The sequence below is a fragment of the Pleurodeles waltl genome, chromosome 4_2, assembly GCF_031143425.1.
Source record: "Pleurodeles waltl isolate 20211129_DDA chromosome 4_2, aPleWal1.hap1.20221129, whole genome shotgun sequence".
NCBI lineage: Eukaryota > Metazoa > Chordata > Amphibia > Caudata > Salamandridae > Pleurodeles > Pleurodeles waltl.
The window spans coordinates 386135822-386154654 of NC_090443.1; the positions used below are offsets into that span (position 1 = coordinate 386135822).

Below are 18833 nucleotides of genomic sequence, written 5' to 3' on the forward strand. Positions count from 1 at the left end.
GATACCAAACTTCCCAGTTTTCAGTGTAGCCATTATGGTGCTGTGGAGTTCGTGTTTGACAGACTCCCAGACCATATACTCTTATGGCTACCCTGCACTTACAATGTCTAAGGTTTTGTTTAGACACTGTAGGGGTACCATGCTCATGCACTGGTACCCTCACCCATGGTATAGTGCACCCTGCCTTAGGGCTGTAAGGCCTGCTAGAGGGGTGTCTTACCTATACTGCATAGGCAGTGAGAGGCTGGCATGGCACCCTGAGGGGAGTGCCATGTCGACTTACTCGTTTTGTCCTCACTAGCACACACAAGCTGGCAAGCAGTGTGTCTGTGCTGAGTGAGAGGTCTCCAGGGTGGCATAAGACATGCTGCAGCCCTTAGAGACCTTCCTTGGCATCAGGGCCCTTGGTACTAGAAGTACCAGTTACAAGGGACTTATCTGAATGCCAGGGTGTGCCAATTGTGGATACAATGGTACATTTTAGGTGAAGGAACACTGGTGCTGGGGCCTGGTTAGCAGGGTCCCAGCACTCTTCTCAGTCAAGTCAGCATCAGTATCAGGCAAAAAGTGGGGGGTAACTGCAACAGGGAGCCATTTCTTTACACAAGCCCCCCCCAGCCCACAGGCCAGGAGACTCAGCCCAAGCTGGGAGAGTCTTCCTAGTCTGTCAGGCGAGGAAGAGTAGGAGAAATAGGCTGGTTAGTTGCAGGGCCTACTCTGCCTTACATCCTTCTGTTCAGGTCATTCCCTTTGGGGAACTGACCTACTTCCACAGTGATAGGACCTAGTCTGAATTGCCTCTTGTCTGCCTCTTCAATGTCTCCACCCAGTCTTTCTATTTTGGTCTTAGAGGTATCCTCCTCTGCTAACCTTATCTTGGCCAGGGTTACCCCTAGCTTACCCAGAGAGGTTACCCAGAGCTGGAGTAACCCCACCATGACTAATAGGGTCAGGGGGCCTAACTTGCTATTTGGCATGGGGTCAGACCACCATGCTAAGGATAGTGCAGCCATAAAGGCTAACACCCAGCAGAGGCCACTGACAGCTGTCAGTGCCCAGAACCACACCTTTAGCTCTTCACCTAAAAGGGAAGGGGCTAAGTTACAGGCCTCTTTGGGTTCAGGTTGCCTGTCTGCTGTATTAGAGTGGGGGGTTACCACATCTTGTAGTAAACACCCTTCTTCCACTCTTTCTTCTGTTAGCTGAGGAGCCACCCACTCAGGTTTAACAGTTGCCTGACTAGCCAGGACTTCTTGTGGGTCAGGTTGGACTTTATCAGGGCCATTTTTGGAGTTCTCCCCTACTGGAGCAGAATCTCCTTGGCTTGCTGTAACCTTGGCTAAAGGTTGTCCACCCTTCCTACTCTGTTTTCTTTTCTTCTTCTTCTGGGGCCTGCTTGCATTTACTGCAGAGGCAGGACTTCCAGAATCCTTGGGAGAAGACTGGCACTGGACCAGTTCCTCTCTTGGGCTCTGACTAACCTCTGGGTAGTCATTTCCAAGGAGACAATCAAGGGGGAGGTCTGTACTGACTACTACCCTTCTCCAGCTAAGAGTGCCACCCACTTCTATGGGTACTAAAGCCACAGGCCTCTTAGTGACCCTGTCTAGGCTAACTCTTACCCTGGCAGTCTCACCTGGGATGTACTGGTTTGAGAGCACCAGCCTGTCATGCACAATAGTGTGACTGGCACAAGTGTCTCTCAGGGCAGTGGTTGGGATTCCATTCACCAGTAGGTGGTGGAAGTGTCTACTTCCCTCTGGAATCTCCAACTCACCTGTTGGGCCCTGTTTCCAGTTGAAGGCTATGAAGACCTCCTCATCTGAGGAGTCATCCCCCATGGCTACACTGGTTACCCCTGGAATTTTGTTCTGGGGTTTGTTTTTGGGACAAGAAGTGTCCTTGGTGTGGTGCCCAGACTGTTTACAGTTGTGGCACCATGCCTTAGTGGCATCCCAGTTCTTACCCTGGTACCCACCTTTGTTTTGGGTTGTGTCTTGGGGCCCACCCACCTGTTCTGGTTTTTGGGGGCCTACAGAGGACTCTTTTTCTTTGTTTCTAGTGTCACCCACTTTCTCCTGGGGAGTTTTTGTAACCCCTTTCTTTTGGTCACCCCCAGTGGAAGTTTTGGTTACCCTAGTCTTGACCCAGTGGTCTGCCTTCTTTCCCAATTCTTGGGGAGAAATTGGACCTAGGTCTACCAGATACTGATGCAACTTTTCATTGAAGCAGTTACTTAGAATGTGTTCTTTCATAAACAAATTATAAAGCCCAACATAGTCACACACTTCATTTCCAGTTAACCAACCATCTAGTGTTTTTACTGAGTAGTCTACAAAATCAACCCAGGTCTGGCTCGAGGATTTTTGAGCCCCCCTGAATCTAATTCTATACTCCTCAGTGGAGAATCCAAAGCCCTCAATCAGGGTACCCTTCATGAGGTCATAAGATTCTGCATCTTTTCCAGAGAGTGTGAGGAGTCTATCCCTACACTTTCCAGTGAACATTTCCCAAAGGAGAGCACCCCAGTGAGATCTGTTTACTTTTCTGGTTACACAAGCCCTCTCAAAAGCTGTGAACCATTTGGTGATGTCATCACCATCTTCATATTTTGTTACAATCCCTTTGGGGATTTTTAGGATGTCAGGAGAATCTCTGACCCTATTTAAGTTGCTGCCACCATCGATGGGACCTAGGCCCATCTCTTTTCTTTCCCTTTCTATGGCTAGGAGCTGCTTTTCCAAAGCCAATCTTTTGACCATCCTGGCTAACAGGGGGTCATCTTCACTGGAGTTATCCTCAGTGATTTCAGAGGTGTTGGTCTCTCCTGTGAGGGAACCAGCATCTCTGACTATTATTTTTGGAGTCAGGGTTTGAGGGACCCTGTTCTCCCTAGATAGGACTGGTAGGGGGGAATTGTCCTCCAAGTCACTATCCTCTTCCTCTGAGTTGCCACCCTCAGAGGGGTTGGCCTTTTCAAACTCTGCCAAAAGCTCCTGGAGCTGTATTTTGGTAGGTTTGGGGCCCATTGTTATTTTCTTTATTTTACAGAGTGACCTTAGCTCCCTCATCTTAAGATGGAGGTAAGGTGTGGTGTCGAGTTCCACCACAGTCACATCTGTGCTAGACATTTTGCTTCTAAAAGTTGGAATACTTTTTAAGAATCTACAACTGGTTCTAGAGTCTAATTCAAACTTTTACAAACTTTTAAACTCTAAAAGAAATGCTAAACAGGATCTAACACAAGGCCCTAGCAGGTCTTTTAAGAATTTAGAAAACTTTTCAAATTGCAAAAATCAATTTCTAATGACAATTTTGGAATTTGTCGTGTGATCAGGTATTGGCCGAGTAGTCCAGCAAATGCAAAGTCTTGTATCCCACCGCTGCCACCAATGTAGGAAGTTGGCTCTGTATGTGCTATTTCAAAGTAAGGAATAGCATGCACAGAGTCCAAGGGTTCCCCTTAGAGGTAAAATAGTGGTAAAAATAGATAATACTAATGCTCTATTTTGTGGTAGTGTGGTCGAGCAGTAGGCTTATCCAAGGAGTAGTGTTAAGCATTTGTTGTACATACACATAGACAATAAATGAGGTACACACACTCAGAGACAAATCCAGCCAATAGGTTTTTATATAGAAAAATATCTTTTCTTAGTTTATTTTAAGAACCACAGGTTCAAATTCTACATGTAATATCTCATTCGAAAGGTATTGCAGGTAAGTACTTTAGGAACTTCAAATCATCAAAATTGCATGTATACTTTTCAAGTTGTTGACAAATAGCTGTTTTAAAAGTGGACACTTAGTGCAATTTTCACAGTTCCTAGGGGAGGTAAGTTTTGGTTAGTTTTACCAGGTAAGTAAGACACTTACAGGGTTCAGTTCTTGGTCCAAGGTAGCCCACCGTTGGGGGTTCAGAGCAACCCCAAAGTCACCACACCAGCAGCTCAGGGCCGGTCAGGTGCAGAGTTCAAAGTGGTGCCCAAAACACATAGGCTAGAATGGAGAGAAGGGGGTGCCCCGGTTCCGGTCTGCTTGCAGGTAAGTACCCGCGTCTTCGGAGGGCAGACCAGGGGGGTTTTGTAGGGCACCGGGGGGGACACAAGTCCACACAGAAATTTCACCCTCAGCGGCGCGGGGGCGGCCGGGTGCAGTGTAGAAACAAGCGTCGGGTTCGCAATGTTAGTCTATGAGAGATCTCGGGATCTCTTCAGCGCTGCAGGCAGGCAAGGGGGGGATTCCTCGGGGAAACCTCCACTTGGGCAAGGGAGAGGGACTCCTGGGGGTCACTTCTCCAGTGAAAGTCCGGTCCTTCAGGTCCTGGGGGCTGCGGGTGCAGGGTCTCTCCCAGGCGTCGGGACTTTAGGTTCAAAGAGTCGCGGTCAGGGGAAGCCTCGGGATTCCCTCTGCAGGCGGCGCTGTGGGGGCTCAGGGGGGACAGGTTTTGGTACTCACAGTATCAGAGTAGTCCTGGGGTCCCTCCTGAGGTGTTGGATCGCCACCAGCCGAGTCGGGGTCGCCGGGTGCAGTGTTGCAAGTCTCACGCTTCTTGCGGGGAGCTTGCAGGGTTCTTTAAAGCTGCTGGAAACAAAGTTGCAGCTTTTCTTGGAGCAGGTCCGCTGTCCTCGGGAGTTTCTTGTCTTTTCGAAGCAGGGGCAGTCCTCAGAGGATGTCGAGGTCGCTGGTCCCTTCGGAAGGCGTCGCTGGAGCAGGATCTTTGGAAGGCAGGAGACAGGCCGGTGAGTTTCTGGAGCCAAGGCAGTAGTTGTCTTCTGGTCTTCCTCTGCAGGGGTTTTCAGCTAGGCAGTCCTTCTTCTTGTTGCAGGAATCTAATTTTCTAGGGTTCAGGGTAGCCCTTAAATACTAAATTTAAGGGCGTGTTTAGGTCTGGGGGGTTAGTAGCCAATGGCTACTAGCCCTGAGGGTGGGTACACCCTCTTTGTGCCTCCTCCCAAGGGGAGGGGGTCACAATCCTAACCCTATTGGGGGAATCCTCCATCTGCAAGATGGAGGATTTCTAAAAGTTAGAGTCACTTCAGCTCAGGACACCTTAGGGGCTGTCCTGACTGGCCAGTGACTCCTCCTTGTTTTTCTCATTATTTTCTCCGGCCTTGCCGCCAAAAGTGGGGCCTGGCCGGAGGGGGCGGGCAACTCCACTAGCTGGAGTGTCCTGCTGGGTTGGCACAAAGGAGGTGAGCCTTTGAGGCTCACCGCCAGGTGTGACAATTCCTGCCTGGGAGAGGTGTTAGCATCTCCACCCAGTGCAGGCTTTGTTACTGGCCTCAGAGTGACAAAGGCACTCTCCCCATGGGGCCAGCAACATGTCTCGGTTTGTGGCAGGCTGCTAAAACTAGTCAGCCTACACAGATAGTCGGTTAAGTTTCAGGGGGCACCTCTAAGGTGCCCTCTGTGGTGTATTTTTCAATAACATGTACACTGGCATCAGTGTGCATTTATTGTGCTGAGAAGTTTGATACCAAACTTCCCAGTTTTCAGTGTAGCCATTATGGTGCTGTGGAGTTCGTGTTTGACAGACTCCCAGACCATATACTCTTATGGCTACCCTGCACTTACAATGTCTAAGGTTTTGTTTAGACACTGTAGGGGTACCATGCTCATGCACTGGTACCCTCACCCATGGTATAGTGCACCCTGCCTTAGGGCTGTAAGGCCTGCTAGAGGGGTGTCTTACCTATACTGCATAGGCAGTGAGAGGCTGGCATGGCACCCTGAGGGGAGTGCCATGTCGACTTACTCGTTTTGTCCTCACTAGCACACACAAGCTGGCAAGCAGTGTGTCTGTGCTGAGTGAGAGGTCTCCAGGGTGGCATAAGACATGCTGCAGCCCTTAGAGACCTTCCTTGGCATCAGGGCCCTTGGTACTAGAAGTACCAGTTACAAGGGACTTATCTGAATGCCAGGGTGTGCCAATTGTGGATACAATGGTACATTTTAGGTGAAGGAACACTGGTGCTGGGGCCTGGTTAGCAGGGTCCCAGCACTCTTCTCAGTCAAGTCAGCATCAGTATCAGGCAAAAAGTGGGGGGTAACTGCAACAGGGAGCCATTTCTTTACACTTGACATTCCCAAATAAGCTACTCCTTCCCCGCCTCACATACAAAATCCATCCACTATTTCCCAGTTTGCAGCAAAATTTGCATGACTAACAGTGTCCCTTCAGGTAAGGAAATGTGCTTTCAAACATAAGCTAGAGCTGTCTGAGAAACATGGAACAAGGAGCCAACCAAGCTTTCCATTTGTCAGTACCTTTCTTGGCATATCAAACAGATGAGCTGCGTTCTAGTCATATTCAGCTGAAGAGCCTCTGTTGTCCAAGACAGGCGTTTTGTTCAAGCAAACCTATTTTTACCGTCAGGGGTGACGAGAATATATCAGCTGAGAGCAATTGCATCCAGCCAGGTTATCTGCTGAATTTGTCACAAAAGCATGGAAGCAGTTTATTTCACTCCGACCATTTTTATACAGAACTTCTACATGTCGTCATATCTTTAACCCTACAACATCATCGATGATGCAGAAAATGTCAATAGAAGCAGAAAACAAGTTAAATTGAATTTAAATGAATGCTATGGTCTGTAATATTGGGATAAATGAGCTTAGAGTTCCCAGAAGACAGAATGGCAGTAAAATTCAGAACTAACCAAATACAGCATTGCCATTTTCTTTAGACGGCGGCTCTTTTTCAAAGAATGGATCAAGTTTGCGAAATGAGTCAAGTCAGGTAAATGAACAAATATTCTGAGGAATGGTCAATATTTGCAAACCATATGCTGCTTTTTCTCTTACAGTTAGAGGGAAAGTGCAAGTGTTGTCACCAGTGAACAAAATGCTAATTTATGTCACTTCTGTAAGGAAATGCCTCCTTGGCATGGTTGCCCCCTGACTTTTTGCCTTTGCTGATGCTATGTTTACAATTGAGTGTGCTGAGGCCTGCTAACCAGGCCCCAGCACCAGTGTTCTTTCCCTAACCTGTACTTTTGTATTGACAATTGGCAGACCCTGGCATCCAGATAAGTCCCTTGTAACTGGTACTTCTAGTACCAAGGGCCCTGATGCCAAGGAAGGTCTCTAAGGGCTGCAGCATGTCTTATGCCACCCTGGAGACCTCTCACTCAGCACAGACACACTGCTTGCCAGCTTGTGTGTGCTAGTGAGGACAAAACGAGTAAGTCGACATGGCACTCCCCTCAGGGTGCCATGCCAGCCTCTCACTGCCTATGCAGTATAGGTAAGACACCCCTCTAGCAGGCCTTACAGCCCTAAGGCAGGGTGCACTATACCATAGGTGAGGGTACCAGTGCATGAGCATGGTACCCCTACAGTGTCTAAACAAAACCTTAGACATTGTAAGTGCAGGGTAGCCATAAGAGTATATGGTCTGGGAGTTTGTCAAACACGAACTCCACAGCACCATAGTGGCTACACTGAAAACTGGGAAGTTTGGTATCAAACTTCTCAGCACAATAAATGCACACTGATGCCAGTGTACATTTTATTGCAAAATACACCCCAGAGGGCACCTTAGAGGTGCCCCCTGAAACTTAACCGACTATCTGTGTAGGCTGACTAGTTCCAGCAGCCTGCCACACTAGAGACATGTTGCTGGCCCCATGGGGAGAGTGCCTTTGTCACTCTGAGGCCAGTAACAAAGCCTGCACTGGGTGGAGATGCTAACACCTCCCCCAGGCAGGAGCTGTAACACCTGGCGGTGAGCCTCAAAGGCTCACCCCTTTGTCACAGCACCGCAGGACACTCCAGCTAGTGGAGTTGCCCGCCCCCTCCGGCCCGGCCCCCACTTTTGGCGGCAAGGCCGGAGAAAATAATGAGAATACCAAGGAGGAGTCACTGGCCAGTCAGGACAGCCCCTAAGGTGTCCTGAGCTGAGGTGACTCTAACTTTTAGAAATCCTCCATCTTGCAGATGGAGGATTCCCCCAATAGGGTTAGGATTGTGACCCCCTCCCCTTGGGAGGAGACACAAAGAGGGTGTACCCACCCTCAGGGCTAGTAGCCATTGGCTACTAACCCCCCCAGACCTAAACACGCCCTTAAATTTAGTATTTAAGGGCTACCCTGAACCCTAGAAAATTAGATTCCTGCAAACTACAAGAAGGACTGCCTAGCTGAAAACCCCTGCAGAGGAAGACCAGAAGACGACAACTGCCTTGGCTCCAGAAACTCACCGGCCTGTCTCCTGCCTTCCAAAGAACTCTGCTCCAGCGACGCCTTCCAAGGGACCAGCGACCTCTGAATCCTCTGAGGACTGCCCTGCTTCGAAAAAGACAAGAAACTCAAGTCCAAAAAGACTGCAACTTTGTTTCAAGGAGCAGCTTTAAAGACCCGGCAATCTCCCCGCAAGAAGCGTGAGACTTGCAACACTGCACCCGGCGACCCCGACTCGGCTGGTGGAGAACCAACACCTCAGGGAGGACCCCCGGACTACTCTACGACTGTGAGTACCAAAACCTGTCCCCCCTGAGCCCCCACAGCGCCGCCTGCAGAGGGAGTCCCGAGGCTTCCCCTGACCGCGACTCTCTGAAACCTAAGTCCCGACGCCTGGAAAAGACCCTGCACCCGCAGCCCCCAGGACCTGAAGGACCGGACTTTCACTGGAGAAGTGACCCCCAGGAGTCCCTCTCCCTTGCCCAAGTGGAGGTTTCCCCGAGGAACCCCCCCCTTGCCTGCCTGCAGCGCTGAAGAGATCCCTTGATCTCTCATAGACTAACATTGCGAACCCGACGCTTGTTTCTACACTGCACCCGGCCGCCCCCGCGCTGCTGAGGGTGAAATTTCTGTGTGGGCTTGTGTCCCCCCCGGTGCCCTACAAAACCCCCCTGGTCTGCCCTCCGAAGACGCGGGTACTTACCTGCTGGCAGACTGGAACCGGGGCACCCCCTTCTCTCCATTGAAGCCTATGCGTTTTGGGCACCACTTTGAACTCTGCACCTGACAGGCCCTGAGCTGCTGGTGTGGTAACTTTGGGGTTGCTCTGAACCCCCAACGGTGGGCTACCTTGGACCAAGAACTGAACCCTGTAAGTGTCTTACTTACCTGGTAAAACTAACAAAAACTTACCTCCCCCAGGAACTGTGAAAATTGCACTAAGTGTCCACTTTTAAAATAGCTATTTGTGAATAACTTGAAAAGTATACATGCAATTGAAATGATTCAAAGTTCCTAATGTACTTACCTGCAATACCTTTCAAACAAGATATTACATGTTAAAATTGAACCTGTGGTTCTTAAAATAAACTAAGAAAAGATATTTTTCTATACAAAAACCTATTGGCTGGATTTGTCTCTGAGTGTGTGTACCTCATTTATTGTCTATGTGTATGTACAACAAATGCTTAACACTACTCCTTGGATAAGCCTACTGCTCGACCACACTACCACAAAATAGAGCATTAGTATTATCTATTTTTACCACTATTTTACCTCTAAGGGGAACCCTTGGACTCTGTGCATGCTATTCCTTACTTTGAAATAGGACATACAGAGCCAACTTCCTACAACTTCTCATTACTTCAACCTACTGTCAGTTCATTCCTCCACACTACCAATATTTTTTCACACTCTAATGGTATTTACTTCAAACCAATTCTTTCGGCCTCTACCATTAATTACTCTGTCCTAACCCATCTCAGCCCTTCATCAAAACTTTGAAACTTATTTTTGGTAGCCTGTCTAAATCGTTATACCAAGCGTTCATACTTTTTAGTGCAAGTAATCAATTACATTCCATTAATTTAGGTTTAAATGAATGTATGCACTGTGGTTAATGGCTCATTAAGTTTAGTTTATTTGTTTAATTATATTCAGAACTAGGACTCCACACTTTAAACTTTCAGTAACGGCACAGGCTATTTCTTGGTTTACATTTACATATTAAATTGCAGTAAATTCCATTATATTATAGCAATTGGTTAGAATGTATTGATGGGACCTTCCCATTTTACCTTTAATTTGTTACATTTTCTAACTTCTTGTTTCTTTTAAATTATCCCATGAATTCCATTAAACATTTGTCACTTTTAAATAACATTAACTAGAAATATTTATTTAGGAATACATATTTTTAAAAACTAATGACAATTCCACAAAGGTAGTTAACGTTTAAGACTGCAGTGATGAAAAACAAAGGCATGAAATCTAGGACCCGAGAGCTGCACTTCCAAATTCTGAAAGAACAGAAGGGGCCAAGAGATGGGTATAGATGCATCTGGAGGAGAGAGATAGAGTGTACTATTCAAAACGTGAACAGAAAAGTTAAGGCTCAAATACTCAGATCGAAATGATAGCATTTCAGGTGATTGCATAGGTTGAAATAATTTTGAGTGAAGACAATGGATTTGAGTAATGGAATAATCTTTGTGACTCTGGATGACTGCACCAAATTAGTGTATGAGGCAGGAGTTGAAGACAAGCCAGCTACTTTATATAAAAAACAAAATAAAAAAAATACAGGGCTTTGGCTGAAAAGGAATGGGACAGAAGAAAAAACACGACTTTAGGAACGGACATTGAGCCTTTTTGATTAGGGCTCCAGCAGAGGCTAGCAGTCAGTGTTTTTTACCTGAAAATACTGCACAGCAGAGGACTCCTCTGTTCGTTCACTGAAGACAGACCGCTCTGAGCTGTGACCCCGGCAGTTCTTCAGAATATTATAAAATGAGCAGAAATCTGCAAGTGGAAGAGAAAAGGGGAGAAAGGACACATACATCAAGACAGTATTTCAAACACCACTGAAGTGTAGGAGCCATGTGTATGCGACAGACAAAAGTTAATGTTTAATACAAATACCTGTATTTAAAAAAAAAAAAAAAAAAAAAAAAAAAAAAAAAGAGTTTGTAGTGTTATTGTGCCGGTCGCGTTCTGGGTTCGCATCTCGCGCTTGAAGCGTGAAGCTTGAGAACCGAACGCGAGCTCGAGACATGACGCAGACAAAGCTGGAGGACGGTTAATGCAGTGGCTGCGACAGTGATCCTTATGTTGAAATTGGTGTGGGCGACAAGGTTGTCAAGCTTTTAGTAGATTCTGGGTCCCGCATCACGATGATTACTCAAGAACTTTGTAAAGAGGTTTGGGGAGAGAGGACTGTGCGCCTGACAGAGCACCTGTGTTTTATGAAGGGAGGAAGATCGAGTTAGCAGGGTATTTTGAAGATGGGCTTGAATTTAAGGGAAGGAACATTTTTGGCAAAATTTATGTGGTGATAAAAGGACTAAACATATTAGGGTGGTTTCATCAGGGTTTGTTTCAAATGGTCTTGAGGCCAGGAACTAAGGAACAGGTATCTGTTGTAGAATCAAGTGATTATGGAGCCAGTCTAATTAAGGATTTCCCATCCGTATTTTCAGGACAATTGGGCACCATTGAGGGGTTTACTCTTGTAATAAAAGTCAAGGAGGGAGACATTCCAGTGAAACTTAAGTTCAGGAGTGTACCATTCAATGTGAGGGACAAACTGGAAAAGGAGTTGAAGGATTTATGTATGAATGGTATCCTAGAACCTATAGAATCCTCTTTATGGCTGTCCCCCTTGGTTGTTGCAAGGAACAAAAATGGCGATTTGAGAATCTGCGTTGATCTTCACAGTTTGAACAAACATAATTGGGTAGATTCTCATCCCTTACCCCAAAATACTGAAATGTTAGCCACTACTGGTGAATCAAAATGTTTTTCCAAATTGGATCTAGCTGCCGCGTACCATCAGATTGTTTTAGATCCAGCTTCAAGACATCTTACTGCTTTTGTTTCACCTTTAGGTACATTCCAGTATTGTAGGATGCCTTTTGGGTTAGTGTCTACAGCAGCTGTCTTTCAACGGGTTATGTCTCAGATGTTGAAGGACATAAAGGGGGGGGGGGGGAGGTAGCTGTGTTTCAAGATGTTTTGATCCATGCAGCATCCAAAGAGGAACATGATCACATTGTGAGAAAAGTGTTAAGGATCATGCAGGAAAGAGGAGGGGTTCTTAGAATTGAAAAATGCAAATTTTTGCGCAATAGAGTTGAGTATTTAGGACATGTTTCTGAACAAGGTATTGAACCCAAACCAGGACTGGTCAAAGCAATTATGGATGCATTTCCACCGTCTGACAAAACAGGGTTGAAGTCCTTCATTGGTTTGTGTGAGTTCTATTTACGCTTCATGAGTGATTATGCTGTTAAAACTAAGGCTTTGACAAATTTATTAAAGAAAGATGTGTTTGATTGGAGCAACAATTGTCAGGAGGCTTTTGAGTGGGTCAAGTCGCAATTAGTTGGACCTAGAATTTTAAAACCTTTTGATCCAGATGTGCAATGCATTATAACTGTAGACACCAGCAGTTTCGGTGTGGGTGCTGTGTTGACAAGCGAAAGAAGGTATGGAAAATACTTTGAGTTATGCATCAAGAGTTTTGAGAGGGTCTAAATTGAACTTTTTTGTAATTGAAAAGGAACGGTTAGCATGCTGTTGGGCTAAAAGGAAATTTCATCCGTATGTGTGGGGAAACAAGTTTGTGTTGTGTACAGATCATAGTCCTCTTGTATCTATTTTGACTGGAGACAAAGTCTGAGAGTTAACACCTCGTATTTCTAGATTTGTCACAAAATTAAAACAATATAATTTTGAAGTCAGTTATCTACCAGGCAACAAGAACGTCAGAGCAGATTTATCTACGTTCCCGACACTTGAAGAAGCTGGTGTTGGTGAGGACGAAGAGGAGGATGATGTTGATAACTGTTTTATAGCGGCTGTTGATCTAGAGGATATGTGTGCGATAAGTGAATGTGAGTGGAAGAGGGAATTGGCAAAAGATTTGGTGTTGGCTCAGGTTATAACATATGTAAAAGGAGGGTGGCCCAAAGAAAGAAATGCTTTGATTCAGTTCCAAACCTTTGTCAAAGTATCAGGTGAAATGACTGTTGAAGACTATGTTCTGATGAGGGGTGAGAAGTTGGTTTTCCCAGAGAGCCAGAGGAAAAGAATAGTTGCTGCTGTGTGTAAGGAAATGCCTCCTTGGCATAGTTACCCCCTGACTTTTTGCCTTTGCTGATGCTATGTTTTGAATTGAAAGTGTGCTGAGGCCTGCTAACCAGGCCCCAGCACCAGTGTTCTTTCCCTAACCTGTACTTTTGATTCCACAATTGGCACACCCTGGCATCCAGATAAGTCCCTTGTAACTGGTACCTCTGGTACCAAGGGCCCTGATGCCAGGGAAGGTCTCTAAGGGCTGCAGCATGTATTATGCCACCCTGGAGACCCCTCACTCGGCACAGACACACTGCTTACCAGCTTGTGTGTGCTAGTGAGAACAAAATGAGTAAGTCGACATGGCACTCCCCTCAGGGTGCCATGCGAGCCTCTCACTGCCTATGCAGTATAGGTAAGACACCCCTCTAGCAGGCCTTACAGCCCTAAGGCAGGGTGCACTATACCATAGGTGAGGGTACCAGTGCATGAGCACTGTGCCCCTACAGTGTCTAAGCAAAACCTTAGACATTGTAAGTGCAGGGTAGCCATAAGAGTATATGGTCTGGGAGTCTGTTTTACACGAACTCCACAGCACCATAATGGCTACACTGAAAACTGGGAAGTTTGGTATCAAACTTCTCAGCACAATAAATGCACACTGATGCCAGTGTACATTTTATTGTAAAATACACCACAGAGGGCACCTTAGAGGTGCCCCCTGAAACTTAACCGACTATCTGTGTAGGCTGACTGGTTCCAGCAGCCTGCCACACTAGAGACATGTTGCTGGCCCCATGGGGAGAGTGCCTTTGTCACTCTGAGGCCAGTAACAAAGCCTGCACTGGGTGGAGATGCTAACACCTCCCCCAGGCAGGAGCTGTAACACCTGGCGGTGAGCCTCAAAGGCTCACCCCTTTGTCACAGCACCGCAGGACACTCCAGCTAGTGGAGTTGCCCGGCCCCCACTTTTGGCGGCAAGGCCGGAGAAAATAATGAGAATAACAAGGAGGAGTCACTGGCCAGTCAGGACAGCCCCTAAGGTGTCCTGAGCTGAGGTGACTAACTTTTAGAAATCCTCCATCTTGCAGATGGAGGATTCCCCCAATAGGATTAGGGATGTGACCCCCTCCCCTTGGGAGGAGGCACAAAGAGGGTGTACCCACCCTCAGGGCTAGTAGCCATTGGCTACTAATCCCCCAGACCTAAACACGCCCTTAAATTTAGTATTTAAGGGCTTCCCTGAACCTAAAGATTGAGATTCCTGCAACTACAAGAAGAAGGACTGCTGAGCTGAAAGACCCCTGCAGAGGAAGACCAGAAGACACCAACTGTCTTGGCCCCAGACTTACAGGCCTGTCTCCTGCCTTCCAAAGAACCCTGCTCCAGCGACGCTTTCCAATGGACCAGCGACCTCTGAATCCTCGGAGGACTGCCCTGCTTCGAAAAAGACAAGAAACTCCTGAGGACAGCGGCACTGCTCCAAAAGAACTGCAACTTTGTTACAAGGAGCAGATTTAAAGACCCCTGCAACTCCCCGCAAGAAGCGTGAGACTTGCAACACTGCACCCGGAGACCCCGACTCGACTGGTGGAGAACAACCAACTCAGGGAGGACCCTCCGGCGACTCTACGACTGAGTAACCAAAGTTGTCCCCCCTGAGCCCCCACAGCGACGCCTGCAGAGGGAATCCCCAGGCTCCCCCTGACCGCGACTGTCTGAACTCCATTTCAAGACGGCTGGAAAAGACCCTGCACCCGCAGCCCCCAGCCCCTAAAGAAACGGAACTTCTGTGCAGGAGTGACCCCCAGGAGGCCCTCTCCCTTGCCCAGGTGGTGGCTAACCCGAGGAGCCCCCCCCTTGCCTGCCTGCATCGCTGAAGAGACCCCTTGGTCTCCCATTGAAAACTGAAGGAAACCCGACGCGTGTTTGCACACTGCACCCGGCCGCCCCCGCGCTGCTGAGGGTGTACTTTCTGTGCTACTTTGTGTCCCCCCCGGTGCCCTCCAAAACCCCCCTGGTCTGCCCTCCGAAGACGCGGGTACTGACCTGCTGGCAGACTGGAACCGGGGCACCCCCTTCTCTCCATTGAAGCCTATGTGTTTTGGGCACCTGTTTGACCTTTGCACCTGACCGGCCCTGGGCTGCTGGTGTGATAACTTTGGGGTTGCTCTGAACCCCCAACGGTGGGCTACCTTGGACCAAAAACTGAAAACTGTAAGTGACTTACTTACCTGTGAAAACTAACAATAACTTACCTCCCCCAGGAACTGTAAAAATTGCACTAAGTGTCCACTTTTAAAACAGCTTATTGTGTTTTATGTGAAAAGTATACATGCTAAAGTAATGATTCAAAGTTCCTAGAGTACTTACCTGCAATACCTTTCAAATGAGCTATTACATGTAAAATTTGAACCTGTGGTTCTTAAAATAAACTAAGAAAATATATTTTTCTATAACAAAACCTATTGGCTGGATTTGTCGCTGAGTGTGTGTACCTCATTTATTGTCTATGTGTATGTACTACAAATGCTTAACACTACTCCTTGGATAAGCCTACTGCTCGACCACACTACCACAAAATAGAGCATTAGTATTATCTCTTTTTACCACTATTTTACCTCTAAGGGGAACCCTTGGACTCTGTGCATGCTATTCCTTACTTTGAAATAGCACATACAGAGCCAACTTCCTACACCGTGCATGAAGGTCATTTAGGCAGGACACTTACTAAACAGGTTACGTGAAACATTTTGGTGGCCTGGAATGGACAATTGTGTTAATGTTTGTGTGGAGGGATGTGTGATATGCAATAGCTGTTAAAAGGGGTCTCCACCATTACAACCTATTGAACTACCCTCTAAACCTTGGGAACAACTGGGAATTGATCTTAACTGTCCTTTTAATGCCTTACTGGCTTCTTTGAGGTTTGCTGTAGTCTTAATTGACTATTATCCTAAGTGGCCTGAAATCAGATTTATAGGTGATCCTTCATCAAAAAATATAATTGAATTTTTGAGAGATGTGTTTCTAAGTGAGGGGTTCACTTCGGCTATTGTGTCTGACAATGGTGTGCAATTTGTTAGTCAAGAGTTTAGAGAATTTTGATATGAAGGAGATGTCAAGCATGTAAAGAGTTCATTATGTCATCCTCAAACTAATGGACTTCTAGAATGCATGAATAGTGTGTTGGGGAATTGTGTGCAGTGGGCTATTGCCAACAAGTCAAATGTTCAAGTTTCTGTACGGACTATGCTTTGGTTTTATCGCACAACCTCTCAATCATCTACGGGTGTTTCTCCCTTCAAACTACTGCGTGGAAGGAAACCATCTTCTAATATCTGTCCTGGTTGGATGTCCAAGTGGGTTAAACAGTGATTTGCGTTTGATTGATGTCAGAAATAATGTCCGTACGGCACAGACTAAGCAGAAGGGATATTTTGATTCATCACAGGTCTATCCCCATCAGTTTGTAGTAGGGGATAGGATAAGAATCAAATTACCTGTTCACAGGAAAAAAGGCAAAGAGATTTTCAGAACCCTTAACAATTGACAAAATATGTGGTAATGCTGCTAGAGTAAATTTGCGTAATTGGTGGAATGTTGACAAGATGGTTAAGGTCAAGGATATTCCTAACAAAATGTGTGGTTCACATCAATCTATTGTGTGTCAGGGCAAACCACCTCAGTGAACTCGTTTTAGGGAAAACAAATCCTAGAGATGTTGGGAAATGTGACCCGGAGCATTATGTACGCAGAAGTGGCAGACAAAGGGTGAAACCCTTGAGGTACCGTTAACTTTGTGAATTCATCCTTTGCGTTACATTTTTAATGTAATATGTTAGTTGTGCCATCATTTGTGCTTTTATTTTTCTTTAATGTTTCTATTCTTTTATTTTTTACTTCTCTTGTAAATCTGCTTGCTTGAAGAGTTAAGTAAAGTGTTTAAATATGATGCTATTTTATAAGGAAAGGGGATAGTGTAGTGTTATTGTGCCGGTCGCGTTCTGGACTCGCATCTCGCGCTTGAAGCGTGAAGCTTGAGAACCGAACGCGACCTGCACAAAAACACTACAGAGTTTCAATTATAACATTAGGATTAACTGTACCTTTAATTACCTAGTAACACTAATACTACTGCTCAAGCTATGGGTAAAAATGCTGTGTAATACGCGTAATACAATAAAAACCTGTAGAAAGGATGCTAAATAAATTAGTGCCTCTTGATTGTCTCCCAATGCCACCCTATAATCGGACAGTCCCCACTGTTTTATTTTAGTGTTAAGTTTTTCAGGTGTGCACTTTTGGCCTAAGTAAGGCAAACAAACTCAAATAGTTGACTCCATTCAGAATCACAATGCATATGCTCATGTAGCAGTAAAGGGAGAAAAATAGTGCTGTTGTAGAGGTGTTAGTGCAGACAAAGGGGACAGTGCTAACTACAACAGATGACAAAGGAAAAAAACATTTATAAATGTTCAGATGTGCAATATAGTTTATATTAATGTTTTAATAGTTGTTTAATAATTAGCAAACCGTTTAAATAACGGTTTCAAAATCAAGAATACTCCAGCCACAGCACGAGAGCAAAAAAATAAAGTCTCATTTAGTACGTGTGGGATTTACTGTTGTAATCAATTGAAGAATTAGTAAAGGAGGCAACAAGAAGAGTAGTGGTAAGAGTACGATCAGTGCAACTGAATGTTCCAGGGACTAACAGGGGTCGTGGCTGAGATACTAAAAAACATATTCAAATGTTGTCTTGCATAATGCTGAACGGTCAAAGAGCCCTAGGGCTAACCAAGTCCCCAGGTTCAGAGTTCCTTCCCCAACAAGCATTTGCATTGTAATAGGTCTTGCATTTTCTTGAGTTAGTGCTATTGGCATTGTAAATACATAAATGGACTTTTCTTGCAACATTTATTGATCTACCCTGCCTCATAATTTCGTTTTTTCCTGCCATATAATTGCAGTGGTCCAGCCTTTACCTAAAGCACTTCTTCCTCTAGCTCAAAACATATACAATTTTCATATAAACCTTTATCAGAAAAACTTTTGGCATTAGAGCGTAATGCTTAAAGCACCATAACAAAAATATAATTTGGGACAGATGGGTGTAAAGATGGAGAGGACATGTGGGATACTAACGGTGTCATGGACCCTGGAGTAAGAAAGGAAAATGGTAGACTGGAATTGCAGTAGGAAAATAGAGCAGTAATTAGATTCCAGTGCGGTCCGTAGGTCTCTGGCCCTGGTGTCCCTTCACCTATTGCTCGACTGATAACTAGGCCTCAGGAGAGCGCGTATAAGGCAGAAAAAGAATAGCAAAAGGAATACAATAGACAAAAAAGAAAGAAAGAAGGGGTCAAAATGTAATAAAAGAAAGAACGGGAAAATGAAAACAGAAGAGCAAACGTGTGAGAAAAGAAAAAAAATGGAAGGAAGCTGGCAAAACAAGTTAGGGGAAAAAATAATGAAAAGTGTGAAAAGAAAGAGAAAAATTAACATTAGAGAAAAAAAGAGATGGTGACAGAAACAAGAACCAGGACATGTATGCACTTTGACACTTCAGGTCCCAACAAGTAACTTGTGGCTTCCACATACAGACGGGAACAAGAGGGATTTACAGTTAAACGTGAATTGACAGATAGATAAGAAAAGCACCAGAGAAAAGAATGAAGATTAAAAAATAATAAAGTGAAAGGGTGCATAACGAGTCAAAAGGAAAGAGCAAAGAATAAAAGACAAACAAAGAATGAAGGGTAGAGAAAAATAGTGAAAGAATCAATACTTGATGACGAAAATAATAGATGACCGAAGGAAAGAAAACCAGTTTTTGGGAGTTTGAAAGAGGAG

At 45.6% G+C, this 18833-nt stretch overlaps 1 protein-coding gene across 7 annotated transcripts in view; it reads right to left on the reverse strand.

Moving 5' to 3' along the window:
* The window catches only part of CARM1 (coactivator associated arginine methyltransferase 1), a 224240-nt gene that overhangs the window by 157021 nt on the left and 48386 nt on the right, over positions 1 to 18833 (reverse strand). For all 7 annotated transcript variants that reach the window (XR_011202794.1, XR_011202795.1, XM_069231523.1 and 4 more), the window contains exon 3: positions 10597 to 10703. Coding sequence is in view for 5 of the 7 variants with exons in the window: in XM_069231523.1 (XP_069087624.1) it covers positions 10597 to 10703 (107 nt within the window). In the remaining 2 variants the exon portion in view is untranslated. The remainder of the gene's footprint in view (positions 1 to 10596; positions 10704 to 18833) is intronic.